This window comes from Dermacentor silvarum, chromosome 2 (assembly GCF_013339745.2).
Source record: "Dermacentor silvarum isolate Dsil-2018 chromosome 2, BIME_Dsil_1.4, whole genome shotgun sequence".
Classification (NCBI taxonomy): Eukaryota; Metazoa; Arthropoda; class Arachnida; order Ixodida; family Ixodidae; genus Dermacentor; species Dermacentor silvarum.
The window spans coordinates 254,248,724-254,269,615 of NC_051155.1; the positions used below are offsets into that span (position 1 = coordinate 254,248,724).

The 20,892-nt window shown below is 48.3% G+C and overlaps 1 protein-coding gene across 4 annotated transcripts in view; it reads right to left on the reverse strand.

Annotated features, from left to right (window-relative positions):
• The window catches only part of LOC119443155 (mediator of DNA damage checkpoint protein 1-like), a 100,612-nt gene that overhangs the window by 22,519 nt on the left and 57,201 nt on the right, over positions 1–20,892 (reverse strand). For all 4 annotated transcript variants that reach the window (XM_049662610.1, XM_037708318.2, XM_049662611.1 and 1 more), the window contains 2 exons: positions 16,489–17,087; positions 14,840–15,533 (listed from right to left, as the gene is read on the reverse strand). In XM_049662610.1, coding sequence (XP_049518567.1) covers positions 14,840–15,533; positions 16,489–17,087 — 1,293 coding nt within the window. The remainder of the gene's footprint in view (positions 1–14,839; positions 15,534–16,488; positions 17,088–20,892) is intronic.

Consider the following 20,892-nt stretch of genomic DNA (forward strand, 5'->3'; position numbering starts at 1 on the left):
TTTTTCACATACACCAGGGATGCGAACAGGAGTAAGGAGCAAGACCTCGTCACCAGGTCGAAAAGATACAACGCGATGGCATTCGTCGTAAATATTTTTCCGGTCTTGTTGTCTGGCCTCTGTGTTCAGGCGAGCAAGCTGGCGACAGTGGTCGAGTCGGGAAACGTACTCTTCGCACGATGATAGAGATGAATTAGCCTTGGAGTTGAAGAATGAGATGTCCGGAAAGAAAGTAGGGGAGCGTCCATAAACGAGGTAAAATGGCGAGTAGCCAGTTGTGCGCTGCACGGCCGTGTTATAGGCAAAAGTGACGAATGGTAAAAGAACATCCCAGTTTTTGTGGTCTGGTTGAATATAAGCGGCGATCATGTCGGCAAGGGTGCGATGAAACCGCTCGGTCAGGCCGTTAGTCTGGGGGTGATAGCTAGAAGCTGTCTTGTGGGCAGTGCCGGAGGCTCGAAGAACTTCGTTTAGCAGTTGTGAAAGGAACATCTTTCCACGGTCACTGAGCAGTACACGAGGACCACCATGGCGTAGAATAATGGCTTCAAGAACGAAGTGGGCAACTTCTGAAGCAGAGCCAGTAAGCACAGAAGCTGTCTCAGCGTAGCGCGTCAGATGGTCAACGGCAGTCACTATCCATCGATTGCCAGCAGTACTGACCAGAAGGGGCCCGTAAAGGTCGATGCCAACAACCTCGAACGGGGCTGCGGTGCATGGAAGCGGCTGTAATTGGCCGGCAGGAGCAGATGTTGGAAGTTTGCGACGCTGGCAGGGAGAACAGGAACTGACGTATCTGGTGACGCTAGCAGAAAGGCCAGGCCAATATAAACGACTTCAAATGCGGTCATAGGTTTTATGGAACCCAAGGTGGCCAGCTGTCAAATCATCGTGAAAGGCGTTGAGGACAGGAAGTTGGAGAGAGTGTGGTAGAACTGGCACCCAGCGTTGCCCGTCAGGATGGTAAATACGGCGATACAGCACACCATCGTCCAGCTTAATGTGCGTGAGCTGGTGACGGAGGCGCGTGTTAGGTGGACGAGAAGCCCCAGAGAGGTGATCTATGAAGCGTTGACAGTACGGGTCGGCCAGCTGACAAGAGGCGAGTGGCTGATCATCGTCGAAAGGCAGTTGGTACATTGAGGCCAGGGAGGAAACCGTAGCAGTGTCGGTCGAACTGGTGACATGCGAAGCGATTGCAGAGGCGTCGAGCGGGGCCATAAGAAGCGGGCAGCGAGAAAGAGCGTCGGCGTCTCGGTGTTTCTTTCCGCACTTGTATATGATTTCGAAATCATACTCTTGGAGGCGTAAAATTTCGAAATCATACTCTTGGAGGCGTAAAATCCAGCGACCCAGGCATCCAGACAAGTCCTTGAGCATGGAAAGCCAGCATAAGGCGTGGTGGTCCGTAACGATGGGGAAATGACGGCCGTGGAGATAAGGGCAATACTTCTGTATTGACCAAACAATAGCCAGGCACTCTTGCTCAGTGATCGTATAGTTCTTTTCGGAAGCGCTGAGTACACAGCTGGCATATGCAATGACTCTCTCTCGCAAAGAGTTGTCGCGTTGCAGAAGAACAGCACCTATACTGCGGCCGCTAGCGTCTGTGTGTAGGAGAGTCAGTGCTGCCTCATCAAAATGGCAAAGCACAGGTGCAGACGTGAGGGCATCCTTCAAGCGTGCAAACGCTAATTTGCATTCCTGGGACCACAGAAAGGGCACACCGGAAGCTAGTAGCTTGTGTAATGGAGCTGCGATGGAGGCAAAGTTTTGGATAAAGTGACGGAAATAAGAGGCGAGGCCAAGGAAACTGCGCAAGTTTTTGGGTCTGTCAGGACGAGGAAAGCGAAGGACTGCAGCAGTCTTGTCAGGGTCCGGCTGAATGCCATCCCTGCTCACGACACGACCCAGGATCTTAATGGCTTTGCTGGCAAAACGGCATTTCTAGGTGTTCAGCTGAAGACCAGAGCGGGCGAGGCACGTCAGAACTTCATCCAAGTGTTGCAGGTGCTGACTAAATGTCGATGAAAAAATGACAATGTCGTCCAGGTAACAAAGGCAGGTCTTCCATTTCAGGCCACGCAGCACGGTGTCAATCATGCGCTCAAAAGTCGCAAGCGCGTTGCAGAGCCCGAAAGGCATTACATTGAACTCGTACAGTCCATTGGGAGTTGCGAATGCCGTTTTTTCTTTATCGTCTTCGTGCATGGGGATTTGCCAATAACCGGAACGCAGATCGAGGCTGGAAAAGTATTCCGCACCTTGGAGGGAATCAAGGGCGTCGTCAATGCGGGGCATAGGGTAGACGTCTTTTCGAGTTATCTTATTGAGCGCCCAGTAATCGACGCAAAAGCGGACGGAGCCATCTTTTTTGCGGACCAAGACAACAGGAGACGAACAAGAACTAGCCGAGGGGCGAATTACCTTGCGTTCCAGCATTTCGGCGACGTTGTCTTCGATGATTTTCCGCTCGGCTAGAGACACACGGTATGGGCGGCGCCGCACGATAGATGTGTCGTCTGTCAGAATGCGATGCTCTGCAACAGTTGTTTGGCCCAACGTCGACGAATGAATGAGCGTGCTTTTTCAACAAAGCCAGCAGCTGTTGTGTCTGCGCGGGCTTCAAGTCGGTGCTGATGACTGCTGTAAGGGCGGCAACCGAAGAAGAATCACCAGAAGATGGGTCCCCAGAAGAGACTGGTGTAAGTGGCAAGACACAGACAGGCTTCAGGTCGGCAACGCATGCAACGGTTGTGCCTTGCGGAAGTAGGATTTTTTCTGGCGCTCATAATCGTCCAGCCAGTCTTCGGCATCCTCTCTGCGAAGACCAGCGAAGAGATGGGGGTCACGGCGGGGGCTGTTGATGATAAAGGAAGGTGGCACTTGCGATGTCAGAATGGTGGCAGTAGGGGCGCCAGGCTGCACGTCCTGCGGCATGTTAGCTGACAGTGGGCGCAAGCGGCGACCTGAACGAAGCTCCAGGAGGCAGACTGGACGGCCAGAGGATGTAGGACCGAAGAGCACACTCCACCACTTGTAACGTCTCGGTTGGAACGACGTTTATTAGGCCCGGGAGCTCGTCAGTCGGGAACCGGGCAGAACAAGGCCGGTCCCAGGCCGAAACGTCAGTAACAACCTTGTACATATTTTCCTACGTGCTTTTATCCTTTCCCATTATATATATTGTGAGCACTAACTGTGCAGTTCATCATCGTCTTCATGTGTATATAACCATCCTCATAATCATCATCATTTTGTCGGGTTGGTGTTCGTGGGCTGTCTCACGCTGTGTGACAATAGAAGAGCTCTGCTTTCGTCCCGGGCGTCATCTCACAAGTGGTGGAGCGTGCGTTGATATCGCTGTCCTCTTGCTCTACCGGTCACCCCTGGAGCTCCGCTCTGGTCGACGGTTGTGCTCGCCAACACCAGTCATGGCACAAACCACCGCATCCACTGCTGCTACCACCTCAGCTCCACCAGCTGGGCCTATTTGGTCCGTCACCGCACCGCAACGCGACCCTCAGGTTTTCTCTGGCCTTCGCGGCGAAGACGTGGAAGACTGGCTTGACCAGTATGACATGGTGAGCGCTTGCAACCATTGGGATGAGTCAAACAATCTCCGCAACGTTGCCTTCTACCTGAGGCAGGTCGCCCAAACTTGGTTTTTCAACCGTGAGCGCGACTTCCCTGATTGGCCAGCATTTACTGCGCAGCTGCGACTGATATTTGGCACATCTGAAGTAGCGAAACAGAAGCTCGCTACCTGCTTCCAGGAAGCCGAGGAATCCTATACCTCTTAAATTGAATATGTTCTGGCTCTCTGCCGTCGCGCTCAGAGTGACATGCCCAAAGGGGAACGTAGCCGCCATATCCTGAAGGGCATCAACTCCATTGCCTTTAACGCTCTTGTAGTCCAGAGCCCCACTTCAGTTACTGACATCATCACGACATGCCAACGCCTTGCCACGATCTGCCCCTTTCGTCTTCCATGTGCCTCCTGCGACGCTCACCTTACCGACGACGAGTTACGAGCGCTCATCCGCATCATTGTGTGAGAGGAGCTTCACGGCCATGGTCCAGCCAACACCGCCATTGCATTTCTGCGTGCTCCTTCTCCCAATTTGCGCAAGATCATCAAAGAAGAACTGGCATCCATGCAAAGTGTCACACATGCCCGGTCCCCTGCGCCTGTTTGTGCACCTTCTTACGCCGAGATTGCTTCGCGGCCTGCGGTCCCAGTTTCACCTGCACCTGCCACCGTTGTCTGCGACCACCGATGGCGATGGCAGCGAAGGCCCCTGTGCAACCATAGGACTCTACCTGGCGCCCTTCCCGCCCAGTATGTTTCTACTGTGGCATGCGTGGTCATATCTCTCGTTTCTGCCGCCGGCGCCAGCATGATGAACGACGTGGCTATTCCGCCTATGAGAGAGACTACGTGCCCAGATCGGACGCCTACGTTCCAGGACCCTATATATCCTCGTCACATCGCTCACCCACACCTCCGTTGTCCCAAAACATGTCCCGGTCTTCTCGCTCACCCCGTCGTCGTTCCCCGTCGCCGTTCCGCCGTACTTCATCGCCCCTGCGTCCTGCCTTCACTTCTTTCGACAACCATCCGGAGAACTAGACGCTGCAGTTTTTGGAGGAGAAACTGCTTGTTTGCGAACTATGCCAATTCCTCCTGCTCGCCCGACTAATTTACTCGCTGTTTGTGTGGAACGTGTTTCTGTCGATGCTCTTATTGACACTGGCGCCGCCATTTCTGTTATTCATCGCGCACTATGCTTCCGTCTACGAAAAGTGCAAACTCCGTATGTTGGTCCGGTCTTATGTGGCACCAATGACAGTCCGATTTACCCTACCGGACAGTGTACTGCTCGTGTCCTCATCGACGGAATTCGCCATCATATACAGTTTACTGTGCTTCCGTCGTGCGCTCATCCGTTCATCTTAGGCTGGGATTTCTTGTCAGCTGCATCTGCTGTCATTTCGTGCGGACAACCACTTATACATATTACGGACACCGAGCTCTGTGACGCTGCCGATTCCTCACCGCCCACCACCTTGTCACAGCGGCAGATTTTGTTCTTCCACCCGGCCAAGCCCGCATTCTCACCATTAGATCTAGCGAAAATATCGACGGTGACATGTGGTTTCCCCTTCTCAGCGCTGCATTTTTCGGGGAATCGCCATCGCTTCTTGTCTAGTGCGTTTCTCATGCGGCTGCGCCAGTCTGACCGCCTATAACACGACGTCAGAGCCACTTCTGCTGCCGGAGGTGTCCACTGTTGTCATGCTTATCGACGCAGCACCAGTATGTGTCGTCACTGCTTCGCCTGTTTCCTCCTTTGCCGAGTGTACGCCCACGGACGGTTCACCCAGCGCTCTCAGGCCACTGTGAGTTCAGATCTGAGCCCAACTCAGACTGATGCCTTGCTGACCATCTTAAGGAAACACCAACCTTGCTTTGACGTGTGTTCGGATGGCTTGGGTAAAACAACCGTGGCTGCTCATCACATCGAAACCGACGGATCCCGCGTCATTCGTCGCCGCCCTTACCGTGTATCGTCTGCTGAACGGAAAGTTATAGAAGACCAAGTCAACGCCATGCTCGCACGGAACGTTATAAGGCCTTCAGCAAGCCCTTGGTCGTCTCCTGTTGTCCTAGTTAAAAAAAAAGGACGGTTCGGTACGCTTTTGCGTCGATTATAGGGCACTAAACAAAATTACCCGTAAGGACGTATATCCTAAGCCCCGTATTGACGATGCTTTGGATACCTTACAAGGTGCCGAATACTTTTCGAGCCTCGACTTGCGTTCTGGATATTGGCAGATCCCGATGCATGAGCCCGACAAAGAGAAGACGACGTTTGCAACACCTGATGGCCTTTTCGAATTCAACGTAATGCCTTTTGGTCTGTGCAATGCGCCAGCCACATTTGAACGAATGATCGACACCGTACTACGCGGCCTCAAATGGAAAACCCGCCTATGTTACCTGGACAACATTGTCATCTTTTCGTCCAGCTTCTCCCAGCACCTAGAACGTTTAGACGACGTTCTCACGTGTCTAGCCAAGGCCGGTCTCCAGCTCAATACTAAGAAGTGTCGATTTGCGAGCCGCAGCATCAAAGTATTAGGTCACGTGGTCAGAAAGCACGGCATTGAGCCAGACCTCAACAAAGTCGCTGCTGTACAGCATTTCCCAACACCAACCACACCTAAAGACCTTCGCAGCTTTCTCGGATTAGCGTCGTACTTCCGCCGCTTTGTCCGTGGGTTCACGACTATCACAGCTGCTCTTCATAAACCATACCCTTTACCTGGATGGATGAATGTGAAGCCGCCTTTCCGACCCTCAAGCGATGCCTCACATCAGGACCAGTGCTTCGTCACTTTGATCCCGCAGCCTCTACTATCCTCCACACTGACGCAAGTGGGCATGGAATAGGCGCTGTTCTGCTGCAGCGGAACCACGTGTCTGAAGAGCAAGTCGTGGCCTACGCGAGTCGTACTATTTCTCCTGCTGAGCGAAACTATGCTATCACCGAACAAGAATGCCTCGCCATCGTATGGTCCATACAAAAGTTTTGTCCCTATTCCCTATTGATACGGCCGCCAATTCACAATTGTGACTGACCACCATGCTCTGTGTTGGTTGTATTCCCTGACGAATCTGTCCGGACGAGGCTCGGCCGTTGGGTTCTGCGTTTGCAGGAGTACGACTACACTGTCACATATAGGTCTGGCAGGCAACATCAAGATGCTGATGCTTTATCTCGTTGCCCGCTGTCGCCAAATGCCCGTCTCACCTTCCCTCCGTTCGGCACCGCCCAGCCAACCGACCACAACCATGGCCCCGGTACGGTTCGTGACCTCGGTCGACATTCTGTCCTCAGAAGAGCTTGCCTCCCTCCAAAATGCAGATACATACTGCCACACAATTATCGACCGGCTCACTGGCTTATCCCGTCCTCCCAACAGCCGCTTAACACGACAACTGGCACAGTTTAAACTTCATGATGGCTTACTATTGCGGCAAGTTTACCACTCTACCGGTCACCGATGGGTCCCAGTCGTCCCTCGCTCACTTCGACTGCAAATTTTACAAGCTTTTCACGACGACGCAACGGCTGGCCACTTAGGATTTCATAAAACCTAAGACCGCATTAAGACTCGCTGTTTCTGGCCTGGCCTGTCTACTAGTGTTGCCAAGTACGTCAGTTCGTGTGCGTCATGCCAACATCGAAAACGTTCGACCTCTCTTCCTGCCGGCCCTTTGCAACCATTGCCGTGCCCGTCCGTCCCTTTGAATTCATGGGCATCGACTTATAACGGACCCCTTCCGCTTACACCCGCGGGTCACCGCTGGATTGTCACCGCCGTGGACCATCTCACTCGCTACACTGAGACGGCAGCTCTTCCTTCTGGTGCGGCCTCTGAGGTCACCGAGTTTGTCCTGCAAGCCATTATCTTGCGCCACGGTGCGCCCCGTGTTCTTCTAAGTGACTGTGGCAAGACATTTCTTTCCCATGTTCTTGCTGAAGTCCTGCAAGCCTCAAACACCATTCATAAGACAACCTCTGCATACCATCCTCAGATCAATGGTCTTACCGAGCATTTGCATCGAACTCTGTCTGACATGATCTCCATGCATGTGAAACCCGACCACACAAACTGGGACACTATACTTCCTTTCGTCACGTTTGCATATAATACTGCCGTTCAACGCACAACAAACTACAGCCCCATTTTCCTCGTGTACGGCCGTGCACCGTCTTTTGTTTTGGACACCACCTTTCTCTCTACGCCTCCTGTTCCATCCACATCTCTACCAGAGGAGTTCGCCGCCCGCGTCGCCCACTGCCGCGAAATTGCGCGCGCCCGCACCACGACCATTCAGGACAAGAGAAAAGTCCGTTGTGATGCGACCCGTCGTGTCATTTCGTTCCGACCAGGCGACGAAGTGCTCCTGTGGACACCTGTTCGAGTGCCAGGGCTCTGTGAAAAATTTCTTCACAGGTATCGCGGCCCATATACCGTGCTTGAAAGAACATCTGCCGTGAACTATCGCGTAGCTCCTGTTACTTCGGTAACTGACCGCCGTTGCCGCAGCACTGAAATTGTTCAAGTCTCTCGCCTGAAGCCGTATCTTCGGCGTTCCGACCCCCCCCCCTCGCTTTCGTGAGGGGGGGGGGGAGTTAGTGTGAGCGCTAACTGTGCAGTTCATCATCGTCTTCATGTGTATATACCCATCCTCATAATTAGAGGCCGGATCTTTAGGCAGTAAAAAACACATTTTAGGCGCCAAAAATAGGCAGGCAAAACAACGTTTTAGGCCTCCAACGTCGTAAATACAGGCACAATAAATTTTTACATCAATGCGTATAATTTCAAACGAAGATGTGCACGACCTGTATCTGTGACAGGAAAACAAGAAATGTTATTGTTTATGATGGCACAAATGCGCCAACAGTTGAACATAGCCGTGCAATTGTCCCATAAAACTGCTGGACTAATGGCGATCAATTGGCTTAATTCAACAAGCACACTGCTCATATTCATGTTCAATGGCCACTGTACTCGAGCATCTTATTTAGTAAAACAGGCATGAAAAAGAATACTTGAAAGCTGGGACTACTGGTTAAAAAAAGCGCTACTTTATGTCTGCCTTACGCAATTAAATTAAGATACACCAAAAACAGACAAATTATAAATACAAGAGAGACTACGATTTATTATGAAATTAACGTGTTCTCACAGTAGGACTCTTTGGTACAACTCTGGCAATTTTCTCATATACAATGACATTATCCGAATTGTACACGCAACACGTCCCAACACTGCCAAATACACTTGCGCCCATTTGAAGTGCACATGTTTGAAGAAATCTATTTGGAGAGCACGCGGAACGTAGTCTAAGAATCACTGTGAAGATTATGGAAACAATGGCAAACTACAGCCGTCTCCTGATTTTTGGATTCAAAATTGTGCCTGTTGTCACTTGGCATCTTGTACGCTGAGAAGGAACGCTCAATGGCGGTGAACACCTTACAAAGTAAATTACAAATAAAACAATGCACATCACATTTTTCTTTCTTCGTTTCCTCTTCACTCTCCTTCCCCTGATGGCCCTCCGCGGTTTCGCATTCGCAAACCGCTCGCGCCATGTCAGCGAGGCGGTGTATACTGGCCGGCGCGTCCCATTTCACTGCTGCTAGCGGTTGTTTTCCAGGAGTTGGTTGAACTAGAGGACTAGGTTGAACCCCATAGAGTTCCAAACAATGTTGCTCGGTAACATGAATAACGATCTGTAACTGCACTCGAAAGCGAAACTTGAGGCTAAATCGTGTTCATATAGGCGCCGATATTTAAAATAGGCATTTATAGGTGTTTATAGGCATTTAGGCACAAACGCCAAAATAGGCATTTATAGGCACTATAAAAACACTATAAAGGCTCTCCTTAACCTCTAATTCATGCTCATATATCAAAGTGTGGTGATAGGAGTGCAAGGAACAAAAAAGGCATTTGCCTAAAATACGGTCTCTACTCATAATCATCATCATTTTGTCGGGTTGGTGTTCGTGGGTTGTCTTGCGCTGCATGACAATAGAAGAGCTCTGCCTTCGTCCCGGGCGTCGTCTCACAATATATATATATATATATATATATATATATATATGGCAGACGTGCCTTCTTCAGAGTGATTACTCTAATGAAGGCAGGACCACCTGCTAAGACATTATTAAACAAATAAGTTAAAAGCACAAATGAAGACAGGACGACAAGAAACACACACAAGCGCTTACTTGCAACTGAGTTTAATGCGGAAAAACAAAGATTTTTTGCACATGTTACTAGAAATAAAGGAGAAAACTGCCACGTGTGGAAACAAGACCTTCACCAAACGTGCGGCGTTAGCACTTAAATAATCAAATCACCGCAAATGTGTATCGCACCAGCCAACACATACCAAGAAAGTCAGTTGCATTTCTGATAAAGACAGAAGGTTTACTGACACATGCGCCCTCCTCTCGTTTCATTTGTGCCGCTTCGACCACGACTTGAGTGCGAACATCATTCTACTTATAAATTACCGTGGTGTGTTCAAACACTGGGGTACAGCCACAACTATTACAATGTATGCCAAAAAACTGTCTTTTTTTTACTGATGTAGCAGGCACCACAAGGCTTTAAAAGGATCCTGTAAACCACCTCGCTCTCACAAGCCTCGTAGCAGTTATGGTGCTTGATCCTGCACCCTTCTTTCTGTTTTCTGATGGGACTGCTCCTTTTCGCTAGTACAGCCAACTTGTGTGGAGTGGAAAACAGCACAAGAACACCTGCATGCTGTCCAATCTTTTTAAGTCTGGGAGGCACTTCGTGTATGAACACTGTTCTAAATTATTAAAGTTATATTTCGTGTGTGCAGCACTAGGGCCTTCCTACATGACTAAATGAGTAACACGAGAACAAGGTGAGAGCAGGAGCCAACGTTTCAACAAGTGGACTTGTCTTCTTCAAGGCAGCATATAGAAGACAAGCCCACTTGTCGAAACGTTGGCTCCTGCTCTCACCTTGTTCTTGTGTTACTCATCGTCTTGAATCACCATCTCCCGCATTCCCTGTGTTTTACATGACTAAATGTGATTCTACATGACAGTCAGTTTCGTTCGAACCTTTGAAGCCACAGATGTTTGTGTTTGGGACGCTCACATTTTCTTCACTTTATTGGCGCTGTCAAAGTCAACTTCAGGCATTTCTAGTGAAGCCAACCTTATCTAAAATTAAATTTTTGTATGTGGTCTGCAAATAAACATATTATTCTGAGTACACATCAGGCATTTATTTAACGTGCGGATTCAATCAAGCACTTAAAGAAATGGGCATTTTGGAAATGTTTCTTTCAAAAATAACTCGGGAAGTAAAGGATTAAAGATATGTTAGCTAAAAGTAAACAAGTCTAGCTGCAAGACAAAACATTAGTTGCCTTGCTTTATTGACAACCTCAGGCACTACAACAATATATTTCATGGCTTCAACACCTACTTACCTACAAAATTGGACAAAATGCATGCGTCTTTGGTATGAAAAAATGCATGCGCCCTTCCATGTGATAGCACGCATGTGTTTTCTGATGCGTCTGCCACTGCTAAGCATTTTACACACTCCATTTCATTATGTTTGTATGATAGGATGTATGTTGTGAAACCATTTGCCATGCGTCGTATAGATATATTCTTCTGGTTTTCCGTCTCTTTTAATGTTCGTCAACTTAGCCCTAAGAGCAGTTTGCATTTTCTTTTTTTTTTTTGGAATGGTTTCACATTGTTAGCACGAAATGATACGTTTTCGCAAATGACACGCTGTTCCTATTTTCTTCAATTCAGTGCTATATCATTTTGCTCAAGCTTTGCACCTTCTACTCAATGTAATGGTCCTCATGTCAGTAACCACTCCTGTTCATCACAGGTTGGCAGTACTTTTGAAATAAATAATAAATAACACCAGGCTCATACTGCACAACCAAATGAATGAAAAATAACTTGTAAATTAAAGAAAGCAAGGTGAACCTTCACTAATTCACGAGCAGGTAGCTTCACATTCAGGTGGCTCATAAAATAGTATGGTGTATCAAGAATCAGTCGAACATCGGGTGGTGTGCAGTGCACCGGCGAAATGCATGCAGCAGTACAACAATACCTGTTTTCCTGCTTTTGCTCATGCCACATCAACCGAATAATCGCGATTAAACCATGAATTGCAGAATTGGAGAGTTCGAATTGGATTGCACAAAGCACTTCTGGTAATAAGACCACCTGCCTGCCCCTGCCCCCCCCCCCCCCCCCCCCGATTTTAAGCACTGCCTAGACCCTATGGTGCTTTAATGCAGCTTTGCATCTGCATGCTCAGTGTCGGTTGTGTGCTTGACAAATTTGCACGATGGTTATTTTTCAGAAAGAGCAGAAACATACCGTACAATACCTTTAGTTTGTCCACAACTGCTGTTGTGTCTATAATAGTAGCGTTTCCTTGCCTTCTCACATCATATTTTCCCTCTCCCCCTGTATGGGAACTGCAAGAGTGGCAAGACTGTTATGCACTCGTTTCGTGACTGCATTGTTTCTACCCTTTCTTCGACTCCTCTCACCCCTCCTCGGTACCATTCAAGCTACTTCCCCCCCTGGACTTGCACATTAAAATGTTGCAGCTTCGCCCGAAAAGCAAAGCATCGATGCAATAGCAAATTAGTAGAGAGCTATACGAAGCAAGGATAGAACAGTAAAAGTTCTACACTGGTGGGATCACGAAAAATTGTCGAATTATCCGATTGTCGAAATATCTAACGAACAACAAAAACGTGAAATTTTCCCTAGCATGACGTACCTTTATTTGCCAAGAAGTTTGTAATCTTCGTCTGTTTTTTCGGGCAAATTTGAGCGGCGACAATACCTCTAATAGCTGTCAGATGTTCTCTTCATGCCATATTTTTCCATCACGTCGTGGCGTGAAACACCGTTCTTGAGCGCTTTCAGTATTTCTACTTTCATGGCTAAGTCCTTTGCTTTGTACTTCGGCCGCTTTGCTGGTGTCGCCATCGCAGCAGAACGCCATGCGAGGCACACAAGCACTGCGCATTACGCACTCAAAAGCTGCACAGTAAACACGCCTGGCGAAGCACGCAAGGAACACGCAAAAACGACGATACACGCCAAAATGAGACTTGCTGAAAATAAGGACATCTGCAACACGACTGCACAAAGGCAACAAAGGCAACAAAGGACATAGGTTTCGACCGCTGCAGTCGCCACCAACCTCGCTTTCCAGATGAATGGATGGTTAGTGGCTTAACCCTTTGTACGGACGGCAGCTTGTGCCACCTAGCCTATACATCTACCCGTTTCGGATGATGCCGATGACCATGCAGTTGGCCTATGTAGCATTTTTTTTTCAGCTGTACAGTAGCGTTGCTCTTGGCAGTGTTTTTTTTTTTTTTTGTGCTCTCTTCGCATCAACAGGGCGAGCTCGCAGGCTGCGACGCTAGGTCGAATTAACAGACGCGCGCTAAAATTTTGTCGAATTAACGAGAGTTCTGCTCCATAAACTCCTGTATATAATTGAATTGTAGGGACCTCACGTGCAGGTAGAATAAACCCATTTTCCAAATTAACGGGGGTTGAATTAACGAGCTTTCATTGCAGTTTAATGGGCCGAATAAAGTTGTAAACATTCGCTTACTAACTAACTAGACAAGCATGGTTTCACGTGTGCACAGGTAAAGATGGAACACATCTCGCTCGATGACAGCGGAAACTCGCTATGAAAATGGCGGAGTGATAAAGTGCGCCAGCAGCAACAGGCAAATTGATCTTCGAGCTGTCTCTTATCTCGCTTCAATGCGAACTAAACGTCGAAAGCACAACGCATATGAAGCCTACCGGCACTCGGCACATGCACTTCGTCCCCATCGCAAATCGCTTTGAAGATGAAGCGCGCGCAGGCACGCACTTCGCTCACATTGCAGACAGCTTTCAAGATACAGCACACGCGCGGCCGCACTGTGAGCAGCAGCCGACTAGAGTTACTGCATGTGCTCCCTACGGAAGCAGAGTTGCGCATAGGTCCACCATTTTGCCCGCCGACGCAATTGTGTTAAGCAGAAAAGCCAGTACTCTTGAATGCAGGATACGGCGTGGCTCAGCTGGTGAGTGTGCTTGCTCCTTCATTCCGCGAAGGCCAGGTGGCGCAGCGGGGGACAGTGCACAGAGGCTCGCAACGACGGTGGCACAGCGGGCAGCAGTGCAGGCCATAGGAACTCTATGGTGCCAGCACAGCCGTGAAGTTGCCTTTCCCTTAAAAGGATGATTTTTGCGCATGTGACCAGGTTTGTCGAATAGGGGCGTGAGCTTCAATCAGATGGGCAACTCTGCTCCCCAAGGGGAGCATATACAGTAACTTTACAGCCGACGGTACAGCCAACCATCACCTTGCACTCCGAACTTCACCATCTGTAGCAACTAGTATAAATGAGAAAACAACAATGTGTATAAACAAAACAAAAAAAGGCTATTTGTTGTTCATTTAGTGTGCGAAAAGCATAAAGAGTGTAGACAACATGTTTCAAATGAAGTGCATTTCCCATGTGAAAGCTTACATTCGTCAAAGAAGGAAGCAAGTTGTAAATGCTTTTGAGCCTTTGTTACTTGTTTGAATTTAATATTAGCTTTAAAAAGGAAGAAAATATTAAACAATTTAAACCGGTACCTTCAGTTTCACTGTCGCAGACACTGGGTGGGGTTACAAGTTCAGCCATATGTTTTCAATGAGACAGCACAGGAACATAATGTTTACTGCAAAATTTTCTTCAATGAATCACATCTATTTAGGCAAGAAACAAAAACTTTACTGCTTTGAAAAAAATTTTGTTTTTAACTTGGCGTTATACGTTAAGCTAAGATGCGTCCTTGGCCTATGGATTAACGCTGCCTGTGCATCTCGCACAACAAAGGCACCTGTTAAGTTTCCTCAGAGACACTGAAGATACCTTAGTTGTGTATCCATCAGGCACTGTGCATTTTTCATCTGAAGTAGCATGCTAGGCATGCTCCCAGACAAACCTCAGCAAGATTCATTAAAGGGCCTCTATCTCTCTTTCACAAGCAGAGCCACCCTTGCCGTAGCACTACTGCCTTGTTCAATATGGCCACTTCATGAACCTAGATTATATGAAAAATCCTGCAACAGTTTTCATGGAAAAATCTTGCTAGTCTTAAAACTAAGCATGCAAGTTTTGCTAGATGGGTGGTTAGTTTGACACTGAGTAACTCACCAGGGGGCAATGCAGAAAGTAGACCAGGCCAGGCACCCACAGCTGACGCCACCAAAAAAGGAGCATGGTCAGAGCACATCAGGTCCCAGGCTGCAACACGAGCCACCTTGTGTTCTTTGAGCTGGCTGCACACTGCACACAGTAGACGCACATACGATGCCTGTGCCAACATCCGTGTTGGCTTCCGTGGGCTCCACAATCGTGCCCGCAAGGAAGACAATAGTGCAGCGAACCCATCTGGCTTGAGCGCCAATGCCTCAAGCAGCAGTGCTTCAAGCTTGGTGATTAGCGGCGGTGCCTGCTCGCCACGGCAATATGCTGCCACCGGGTTGGCCTTGCAACGGCCTAGGTAGAGGAGAGCAGCGTACACGAGTGCATCGCGTTTCACGTTGCGCACAAAGGAGGCCACCACTCCTGGCCGCACCTCAGGTTGCATTGCGAGCCACGACAACTTGGACATTGCTGTGTGCGCTGCCTTTGAGGCGAGCAGTTTGCCAGATGCTGCTCTGCTCAAGGCTGTGTGCTCAGCACTGGAAAGAAATGTGGTGTATGCACTTTCCTCTGCTGCCGAAGCTTCGTCCTCTTCTGAGCTGGATGAGAAGAGCTCACGCAGCTGGCGCTTGCTGAGCCGGGGCTTCTTGCTCGTGGGTGCGTGATCCTGCCCTTCAAACAGACGCTTCTGGCTGTCTCGTGGCTGTCCCATGAAGAATGCATAGCAACACATGATCCAGTTATGCAGCCAAGACAGCTTGAAAGACAGGCAACTTAAAATATAACCATGGCAAATAACTATTTCTATTTGTAAACAAGATTATGAACAACTGCATAGCTAATTTACACAAGGCAATGCTAAATGAGTCTCAATATAAAAGATTTTTTTACCCAGACAATGTGATAAGTTTATCCGTCACTTCGAGGCTTACTCGCTACCTATGGCATATGCCAGAAGATCATTTGCACTGACTGTCCAGCTACTTACACTGAAGAAACGAAAACCCTACATGAAAGAATCAGGCAACGCAAGAACTATGTCAGGACCTTCTCTCGAGTAGGCAGTGCCATCACCAAATATTCAGACGGTGCCAACCACAAAATTGCGTTCTATGAAAAGAAAATCCTACAGAAAGAGACAAATCCCCGAAAAAAGGCCATTTCTAGAGCCATGGCATGTACCGAATACGACACACAACCTTCCCACTGCATGTGTCCATGGCGTGCGCATTGCGATGAATAGGAGAAGACACCACAACACAATAGCCCCCTGTCGCCAGCGCTGACACCACCGCAACCTGGTCCACATGGCTCTCTTTGGCCCCCTTCGTCTTCGTCTTCCCCATCAGTCAAGGACGCAAGGAAAGGTTACCATCCCCAGCAAAACTTTGTGTCCGCCTACCTCTTCCTATTATGAAGGACTTTTAAAAGCTGCACCCTGCCACCATCTATCGTTAACCCTGCGAGGAAGGCACTGAGTCGGCTCCGAAAGATCGGGTTTAATAAATCAACTTTTTGGCTTTTTGGCTCCTAAATTCTTAAGTGTCCTAGCCAAATGGGTAAAATTCTGTCGAATGTATAGCTTCAAAATTATGTACACATACATACAAACATTGGTACGCTTTAAATCACAAAAGTGGGAAATTCTAATGGCCCACCTGTTCTTTCTCATGGCCTGCCTGCTTCAGCTGTGGTGTCATCAATTGCTGGTCCTCGCGATTGCCATGCAGTGCACACTTTCTCTCAGTTGCTGATGGAGGTGACTGTCTCTTTCTGGCCAACCACTGCTTCCTCTTTGGCAGCACTTCTACCACAGATACCAGCTCTTGTTGTTCCTGCTGTCTTCTTTGAGATAAACACTGGATTGGTGCAGGTTGTCCCTCCTCATGCACTGGCGGTTCTCCCTCGGGAGATGACTGTTGCTCCAGCACAGGACGAAGTGAGAAGCCCACATCCATGGCCACCTTCTGCACTGTCTCCAAGGGTGGTTCTCCTTCCAGTGCCAACTTCTCATGTCGAACATTGCTCTTATCTGTCAAGGTCTTCATATGTGGTCCGGCTGATTGCTTTTCACTCAGCCGTGTAACAACACTAGCTTCTCCAGTGCTGCATCTCTCCTGCTCCCTACCAGGTTGCCTCTCCTCAATTTGTTGCACACACAATTGCTGTTCAAGGCCACTGGATCTTTGCAGGGGCTTATTGCTTGTTGTGCCAACAACGTGCGAGCTCTTAGAATGATTGGCCAGCGATTTTAAGCCTGAAAGATGAAAGATCACAAAATTACCATATTACTTCCCTTTGGTCTACCTAGCATGGTGCTAAAGTGTTACGTTGACACAGAAAGTAGAAACATCACAGTTGTCTTTCAGATTTCTCAAAAGGCAGTGGCACACAACATCAAAAATGTCCCCAAGAACATTTTGCAACAGGTTCTTCTCGCACACTCAGTGTAGCAGTTGTTTTCTTCCAGAAGCCACTCTACAAGCACACACAGAGCAACAAGCTACCCATGACACCACATTTTGTCAGCCAAGCCAAGTAGTGCCAAGTTCCTGAAGTGTTTCGGTAATGTGATGGTTCTTGGAAAAATATGTGCTTTAAACACAGAGAATACAATACACTTTCACATTCGAAATGTTCATGCTACTGCTGAATGATATAACCTAAAGGCCTACACAGCATAGTGACAGTGCACTTTGCACAGTTCATAGGATACAAATCGGTGGTCAATTCCCAGTAACACATTCTCCTAATAGCTAATGTAGAAATGAGCAAAGATGAAAACATGACAGTCTTCATGAAGATGTTTTCATGCAATCACCAGCATGCATGAACCATGTGGGGGAACACACCACATGTCACACTTGCAACACTGTTACTAAATCCCAATCAGTGTGCTTCAATTCTGATAGCTGTTTGATTGATCAAGCCATGTTAAAGATTCAGCTGTCATTGTGTGCTAGCCGAAACTTACATCCATGTTGCTAAGTGCATTAACGTGCACACAAAATGTTGCCAAGTGTGGGCACTATCAAAATGCTGGACAAACAAATGACACAGTGAAGCATTCTGCATGCTTATTTCATGCGGGTATTTCTAATAGAGGCTTCATAAAATAAAATGGCAATGCCTTGTCCAATCATGAGATATAAGTTTAAAAAAAGTGTTAGAAGAGAAAAAAATTTGTATTAACCTGAGAAATCCTTACAATGAACTTAAACTATAATGAATAACACTAAAACTAAATTCAACGGAGGCTGTTTGACTACACAGAGAGATGATTATGTGTAGCCGTGATTCTGCAGTATTAAAGGCCAACTGTAAAGAAATTTCCCTTTGGCTAAATCGGTTATAAATTAGTAGTATACAGGGTGTCCCAGCTAAAAGTAGCCAATGCTTTATAAATGACGGAGCGTGCTACGAGGCTCAAACCAACTCAGTGGTGTTGAGGATCGCGTGTTCTAGTCTGCGGTATTTTTTTTCGTTTTGCAAACTTAATGAAGTATTGTATGAAGCAAAGTATTGTGAAGAAGAAGACGCGCCTCCGTCCAGCGGCATAGCCAATGCTCAGCCCGCTCTGCTCGCGCTCCTGGTCGCTGGTGTCTTCGGAGACGGTGCTCCACGCTGCCTCGCCGTTACCTGAACTGCCTTACTGGCGGCGTCCTCAAAGGACACCGCCAATAAACCTCTTCTCAATTGGTGGAGTTTGCTGGAATTCCCCCATCACTTGCACCCTGGAACTTCGAACCCGAACACTTCCGCCCATCATGACCGACAACACAGACCCGCCGGCACCTGCGCCCCAGTCTGTCATCTGCACAGGGGTTCCGCGGCAACGTGATCCGAAGGTCTTCAGCGGTACAGATGGCACCGATGTGGAAAACTGGTTTGTGTCGTACTGGTGAGCATGCATAACAAGTGGGACGAGGCCGCGAAGTTGACCAACGTCATATTTTATCTTACTGGCGTTGCCCAACTCTAGTTCCATCACCACGAAGTCGACATCCCGACATGGTCAACTTTCAAGACGTCTTTCACAAGTGTTTGGTCGACCTGCTGTCCGCAAACTACGCACTTAACAGCGCTTGCAAGCCCGTGCACAACAGACTGGTGAAACTTTCGCGAGCTACATTGAAGAAGTCGTCGACCTTTGTAAACGTGTCAACGCCGCCATGCCCGAAGCTGATAAACTTCAGCACATCCTTAAAGGCATCGATTACGGCGCATTCCAGATGCTTTTGGCCAGGAATCCGCGCACAGTTTCTGAAGTGGTCACGTTATGTCCGAGCTTGGTTATGTCAGAGAGCTTGGTAAACTAATTGCCTAACTTTTAAATATTGGCTTCACCAAGAAAGTGTCAATACGAAAGTTGTAGATCATATTTAAAAATGGCCGACTGAAGCGTTTACAACTAAGTACCATTGATGGAGATTCTTGTAATTGCCTTTAAAGAAAGCCCGCGAAATACAAAAACAACCACCTGATAGCGCCACTATTTCAGCGCTCCCAGACGATAATGCACGCCGTAGTGGGGGACTCCGGAAAATTTTGACCACCTGTGGTTCTGGGTATACCATCCCTAGAGTAGACTCTATCAAAATCCTAGGGCTTTTATTAGACTCGAAGGGCTGCAACGCAAAGTCTGTAGCTCATCTCACCACAAAAACGGAGAACATTCTCAGATTAATTATGAGAGTGTCCAACAAGAAAGGCGGCATAGGCGAGGATATACTCCTTAGGGCTCACCATGCTTTCCTCATGAGCCATGTCATTTACATAGTCACGGCTCTCAATTGGAGCAAAACAGAGAAAGATAAATTAGACACGCTCATGCGCAAATGTGTCAAAAAGGTGCTCGGCGTTCCAATCACGGCTAGCACAGAAAAACTCATGAAGTTGGAAGTACACAACACCACATCGAAGTTAACTGAAGCACAAAGATCAGCACAAATTATTAGGTTATCAAACTCCAAAGCAGGCAGAAGACTGTTGGACGCGGCAGGCCTCCGTCCTAGTTTTAATCAGGAAGAGCCCACGCAACTTGATAATAAAACAATGAATTCCTTTATTGTAGACCCTTTTCCAAGAAACGTCCACCCACAACACAATAAAGGTAGAAGATTGGCGAGGGCTAGGGCTTTCCTAAAGAACTTATCCGGAACGGCGACCTTTGTTGATGCGGCGCGACACACCAGCTCTGACAAGTTTTCCCTAGCTATAGTCAATGACAGGGGAAATCTCCTCTCGGCAGCTTCGCTAAAGACCTCGTTGGTCGACGTGGCGGAACAGGCTGCTGTAGCTCTCGCGTTACTTGACACAACACGCACTACAGTGTACACGGACTCCCGAGCGGCAATTAGAGCGTTTGCATCGGGATTGATAGCCAAACAGGCAGCCAGGATTATCAACAGCAGACCCCCCTCAGACACTATTTATCACATAGTCTGGTTCAGAACACACATGGGACCAGACATATTACCGGGTCACCTGAACCCCAATGAGATAGCCCACGACCGTGCGCGAGGTTTCATATGACGCGACAGGACGGTGTCTCGGGTGAGTTCGGGAGAGCTCTTCCACAGTGATCCTCTAGTTACTTTTCACGAAATCACATCACATTACAGAAGGGATAGGCAGAGTTTTCCCTCCCCCCATCATAAGCTCAACAGATCACAATCTAGCACGCTCCGCATGCTCCAGACGGGGTCCTACCCCTCTAGGGGCTTTTTGAACAAGCTTCACCCCGACATCGATCCAGTCTGCCCAGATTGTGGCACTGAATTTTGCTCATTAAATCACATGCTCTGGCAGTGCCCTGTGTTACAGGATTTTAACCAAAAAGAAGACTGGACGAAAGCCATCACAGATCCCAGAAAAGACGTCCAACTCCTGGCTGTCCAGAGGGCCCACGAACGAGCGGAGAGGCACGGCCTCTCTGTTCCGACATGGGACTAGCCAACAGCTAGCAGGCCCCCCTGCCTAGCTTCTCAGGACCTAAATAAAGTGCTTACTACTACTACTACCTGTGGTTCTGTAGCGTGCACCTAAATCTAACTACACGG